The 6,349-nt window shown below is 38.9% G+C and overlaps 1 protein-coding gene across 2 annotated transcripts in view; it reads right to left on the reverse strand.

Annotated features, from left to right (window-relative positions):
• The window catches only part of LOC148999538 (glutathione S-transferase zeta class-like), a 34,098-nt gene extending 27,749 nt beyond the window's left edge, over window positions 1-6,349 (reverse strand). For both annotated transcript variants that reach the window (XM_089140541.1, XM_089140542.1), the window contains exons 1-5: window positions 6,244-6,349; window positions 5,958-6,072; window positions 5,595-5,651; window positions 4,671-4,756; window positions 4,483-4,554 (exon numbers count right to left, since the gene is read on the reverse strand). In XM_089140541.1, the coding sequence (XP_088996667.1) occupies window positions 4,483-4,554; window positions 4,671-4,756; window positions 5,595-5,651; window positions 5,958-6,072; window positions 6,244-6,246 (333 nt within the window). In that variant the 5' untranslated portion in view covers window positions 6,247-6,349. The remainder of the gene's footprint in view (window positions 1-4,482; window positions 4,555-4,670; window positions 4,757-5,594; window positions 5,652-5,957; window positions 6,073-6,243) is intronic.

Consider the following 6,349-nt stretch of genomic DNA (forward strand, 5'->3'; position numbering starts at 1 on the left):
TCTCAAAACTACTGCCACGACTTGTCAGAACTACCAGAGACAGCTAATCTCATGTCGGTAATGCTGCCCAATGCTATTAACTTCACCCAAAAAAATCATGCTGCCAAACAAGAGTTGATGCTACTGCCTTTGAAAAATGGGAAGATGATCTCCCTGTCATTGGTTTTCTTGCTGGCCTCAACATTGAGATTAATCAGATTCTGGCTCGTATCCCGAATCGTGATCTCTTTCCTACACTGGAGCAGGCTTATGCCATTGTGAAATCAGACAACAGATTATACAATTCTTTACCCAGCTACCCATGTACGATCAGCTCTCCATTCTAGTCCATAGAGTTCATCTCCAGAGGGCCTTTCACATGGTACTGGTGATCATTCTACTCCTGATCAAGCTCCCATGAAGTGTGATTACAGTAAGAAGGAAAGACACATGATACAAGTGTTGAAAACCATATTGGCATTAGGGGTGTAAATGGACCAGATTTGGATCGGATAGTGATATATCCATATCCGCATCCTATTCTATTCGGACGGATTCAAATAATATCCTATTGGTTTTCTGACGATTTCTGTTGGATTCGGATGATAATCAAATAGTTATTTTCTTAAGTAGATTCTTCTAAATGGGCATGAATGTAGATTGAATACAAGTTTTCGACTACATGTTTACATCTTTACCTTTTATTTGTGAGGGCTAAGTTTGAAATTTAAGAATTTAACAACTTTGGAAGTTATTTTAGTAGAAAATCTAGAAAAATAGTCACATATCATAGGTAAAATTTATAAAAATAAGAATAATAAATCTAAATAAGTAACTTAATCGGATAATTTTATCGGACAGATAATAATCGGTAAGAAAGGGGTATACCATATCCGCATCCTATTAATAATCGGACGGATTCGGATACCCCTAAATGGATGCGGATGCGAATTCGGAAGCGGATTTCAGTTAATCCATTTACACCCCTAATTGGCATCCCCATGATAACTGGGGGATGTGGGCAAAGTCATTCTTAAGCTAAAGCAAATCAGACTTCATTTAAGGACATAGCTTCCAACTGACTCATTACCAAGAGGAACTTAAACACCTGCACTTGAGGACCAGTTGGACTCATTTTTTCAGGATTCCCTTTTTTTAAGACACCATTGTACCTCAGCCGTATCAATTCCTCTATAATTCACTCAGGTGCTACTGACCATATGACTACTTTTCCTACTCAATTTTTTCAACATTCTCCTTTACTGAGAAATAGTACAGTTTGTGAGGGCTGATTGTTTGCTCTCCCTAGTTTCATACTTTCAGGGTAGGGCATCATTAGTGCACCCCTTCTACATTTTTTTCTCTATACTGGATATTTCTAATTTGTCTACTAATTTACTTCCTACTAGTAGTCTTAGACAGGATTCAAAATGCAAAATCGCTTTCTTTCCTACTTATTGTCTTTTCTATACTTGTTGACGAGTCGTATGATTAGTAGTGTGGTAACATGGTTGCTGGTCTCCATCTTTACACTATCAGTCTATATGAAAAATATGGAGACATGTCCCTCCTCTATAAGAAAAGAGTATGTCCCAATTAGTATCATACAGCATCGGCTGATATGGACAAAATATGATACTACATTAAACATTCTACTAGAGTATCAAAACATATTGATATGGATCAGTCAATATGGCTCAATACAACACCACATATAGTGTTACAGTTGATACCAACCAACACATGGTGATATGGCCATAAGGCCTATTTGAATGTTAAACTATGATTTTGTCTTTGAGATCAGATATTGAAGAAGATTTCACAGAAAAAGTCGAGTTTAAGAAAAACTTGCAACTACCACTCATCGCCTGGAAACCTTGACAAATATGGACCTACCTTTCAGTAACCTCCACTAGAGGATAAAGAGCAACGAGAGACCAAACAAGAGCAAGAAGAAGAAGAGGAGAAGAGAGAAGATCAAGGTTTAGACTCAGAAGAAAAATGGATACCTGGATACCTGGCATTGGTGGGAGGGTAGAAAGAAAAGGAAGCTTATGAAGGGGAGGAAAAGAGGGGTAAAATGAAAGAGGTACTAGATTAGGACCCACTTTATAGGCTTGGAATCCACCAGGATTGCTATTGAACCCACTACAAAACCAACTCTCTTATTGCAAAAACCCACGATAACAAATCTTCAATGGAATAAAGCAGTAAAAACTGTTCTCAATATCAAACTTGTGTGTTCAAACACTTGTCATCCTTGCACCCTATGATAAAATTCTCAAAAATAGACTCCTAAATAGAAAGACAGTTAAAATCCAACTAAACTAAACACTAAGGAGGAAAACTACTAACATCACTTAGATTGAATGACCAGTTAAACCAATTCAATCTAATTAAAAAAAAAACTAGTATGCAACTAAAACATCTAATCCCATCTGCAATCTAATTACATATATTTTAGGCCCATAAAGGTGGCCTATTGCAAACAAAACCTATGAGATTAAAGCCCCAAAATGTATAAAACCCAACCCCAAACTTACTCCTAACAAAACAAGCCTATTTTGGTGATGAACCTGAATCCAAGGTGCGACATCTCGCCAAGATGTCGTCATGTCGCGTTTCGCCGGTTGCCAAAACCGGCGCCAAGATTTCGCCAACTTCTGCCATTAATTTCATCCGAATGTGCAAAAGTTAAAATCGAGATAAAATGCATTAATTGCTCTGTACGACTATACCATGCATACATATAAAAAATCAGCTGGAGTTAACTTTTTTGACAAAGGAGAAGAGTAAGCAGCACATCATCCTCAATTGATTTACCACACAACCACGTGTGTGGTTACAATTACAAAAGCCCAATGTAATGCCTTTTTTTTTATTTATTTAAAAAGCTAGTCATTCGAGGAACTCATTCCTCATTCCTTCATTTCTTCTTATTTCTCCTCACAAATGCAGAGTCGCAGCTTGCAGAGCATTTCTTCTCCAACGATGAGATCAGAGATGAAACAACAGACCATTTAGAGAAGATGGAGTCATGTTTGGTGCGTCTACACTTCTTCCTACACTGAATCTGAAATCACCGAAGCCGGCAATGAACTACTTCCGGCTTTACCTACTTCTCGGTTCTCCGATCTCCGATCTCCGGCTTCCCATGGCCAAAACCATCACAAACAAGGCAAGGAGAAAGATGGTAGTTAAGATTGAAGTGAAAACCCTCATGGATCTCAGCACGATGACGGAATCTCTGATGGTGAATCTGTGATTCCTCGTCCGGCAACATGAAATTTTGTGAGAAATCGTAGTTCAGCGATAAACTCAGCGATATCTCGCCAAATCGCATATCGGTGCTGGTTTCGGTTTGCCCAGCACCGAAACCACCGAATTTCGATGATAGGCGATTTTGCGCACCCTGCCTGAATCATGGTGGGAAGAGAATACGTACTTGTAACCAAGGTTGTTAAGACAACAAGGCAACCAAAGCGATTGGGGCTCCGCCTAGGCGATTTGGCGACAAAGTGGCGCCTAGGCAACAATAAGGCAACTAAAGCAGTTGGGTAAGAATTTTTCAATACAACTACTTTTTAATACAACTTCTTTCCATAATAAGTTAAAAAAAAACATTCAATAGTCGCATTCATCCAAAAAAAAAAGCATTCAAGAATCATAATTATGAAAAATTATCCAAAAAAAAAGAACACAAACATAAGTTCATCTCATCAAGCATCATAACAATGACTATATACTAATAGAGTGAACACGATAAATTAATAGATCTCATTATTCCAATTTCCAAGTCATTGTCCATTAAATGATTCATTGATTCTCGATGTTGAGTATGGCTCATGCTTCACATTCCATTGCCGACAGCCAAGGGGTTCGGGGGAGGCCGACCCGGCAAGGGTGTTGGTGCAACACCCTCGGAGCTTGTAGAGGTCCTATGTCACTTTGGGCCTCGATGTTCTTTTGCAATTTGGGACTCCATTCCAAAATGACTAAGCTATTAAATTTATATAAAAATATTTGTACAAAATGTCAAAAAAGCTGCTGCTTTAGTGTCTAGGCAGCAATAAGGCGCACAAGGCGACAAAGCGAGTCAATCAAGCGGTTGAAAAACTGCTTTGCCGCCTAGGCGGACGCTTTGACAACATTGCTTGTAACGTTAAGTTCTTCCTCAATAGTTTCTACTAGGGTTCCCTAATTGGTTGGAATAAAGTTAAGCCAATATGTCTCATCATCAGCTAGCCTCTAGGTATGTAAGACATGTCTTGCTAATTTTAACAGCAGTGAGATCTAAAGCAAGCTAGAATAGCACAATGCACGGACTAGCTGCTCTACTCCAAACACCATCTACCAAGAACACAAAAACAAACAGCTCTCCCTCTCCTACACTACAAAAACATTTGAAAATCAATGGCTACAAGTTACATCAACATCGTACAGACCATTACACATTGGTAACATAACACATTTGAAAAAGAAAGGTCAAAATTGCACCCCTACCTGGAGATTGATAGCTCTTTTCTGAAGATCCCGGGGCAATAGTGGATACTGATGATACTTATCGTCCAAGTACTACAAAAACCCAAGGATGCCATGATAAATTTTACATTCATGACAAAGTATTGAGACAAATATGGGAAAAAGCATGGTCCAATTCAAAGTATGATGAGAATATAGTGTCTCCTAACCATTATGATGGCAAAAGAGTCTGCAATAACTACATCATCATCCACCAGCGCCGGCACATAATTAAGAGGATTTAGCTTCGAAAAATCTACACTTGAAGCACAAGAATACTTAATCGGAAACTTATATGAAGCAAGAAAAATAAATGAATACATAAAGCAAAAGGAACCCAACATGCATCCAATAAATTCAACCATAACTTCCAATCACCTAGTCTGAAGTTGAAATAGGAACAACCTAAAAAATGAAGATGAACAAGATATCCATGAATACTAAGTGCTAACATAAACAAACAAATCATCCGCTCCTTTTCTTCCCTCCATTGGTAATGAATTCATTTATTCATCAAAAAACATAAACAAAACATCTCTACCCCAAAAAGAAGTCATTTTTTTCTTCTTATTGGAGCAAAGAATCAATAACATTGATTTACTTTCAAAATCACCATAGAATAATGCAAGTGACTCCAAGATAAACTTCCTCAACTTTTGAGGTCAGGCCTGACATTCAAAAAGCACCTACGGACACATTTTATGGGGAATAGTGCCTTTCATATTAGATTTGGGATTTCAAAAGACTGCAGCATCAAATTTTTCTATGACCTACCACTGTCACAACAACTTCCCATGCATCCATCTGCTCTCCTGACAGACTGTCATGTGAATGCAACGAAGTAATGTGTTAAGTTTCTAGGGAATCTGGAGCTCTTTAGTGCGGAAGGAGAATGCGAACATAATTGTGACACAAGATTGATTATTATAACAGCACGTTGAGATGCTTGTTCCCTTTCGTAGGTTGATAAGTCAACGCTCATGCAGGCAAACTTAACATGCAGGAATAAGCTTACTACCCTTCGATGCTCTAGTGCACTACACTAGACAGGTGAATGCATCACATTCAAATAAAGGAAGCATAGAGTTGCTCACCAGAACTGAACTGCTCTCCTTTCAACAGGTTCACTGCCTTGTACTCGTACTCCAACCCTTTTTCCAGCGAAACAGAGTAAAGAAAAGAACCAAAGTTAAGTCATCATAAGTTCATAACCCCGTAAAAGAAGAAAAGCAAGTCAAAATAGTTTTTCATTTTTCCAATTGACAAGGGAGAAGAGGAAAAACAATAACAAGATAGTTCTGAAGGCTAAAGAAAACCAAACAAATAGTTGAGAGATAAAAGCTTATAGATTATCAATCATTCTAGGGTTCTTCTTGGTCAAAAGCTCGATTGTGCACTATAGCTATCAATCAAAAACGAAGAGTTTCTGAATGGAAGACATGTGTAGTGGTTTTTACCTTTCAAGTTAAGTGCGATGCGCACGCGCCAGGAGCACGAGCTCCGCCAGTAGGAATACAGCTTTAGCTTCGGCTGCTCTTGAAGTTTCGATTCGCCATCGCCAGCATCCTTGGCCTAACAAGAATCAACAAGAAACCATTACATGGCCTGATGATGAACAAGAAGATGGATAACACACCAACCATTTAAAACCTCAGAATTTAACCCCTGGGCATCTAAGCAGCAGCTCGGTAGCGAGTAAAAGAACTCTAGCGACTACGAGACAGGAGCAAGAGTATAACGTACCATGATTATCCTCCCGCCTGCGATTTCACGCGCTTGTGTCCGGCGCCCGATTCTCAGCCAGCCAGAGCACTGTCGGATAAATTGAACGTCTCATCCAGCATTATCC

This window comes from Hakea prostrata, chromosome 11 (assembly GCF_041222555.1).
Source record: "Hakea prostrata isolate BN-2017 chromosome 11, UWA_Hpros_2, whole genome shotgun sequence".
In the NCBI taxonomy this organism is placed as follows: domain Eukaryota; kingdom Viridiplantae; phylum Streptophyta; class Magnoliopsida; order Proteales; family Proteaceae; genus Hakea; species Hakea prostrata.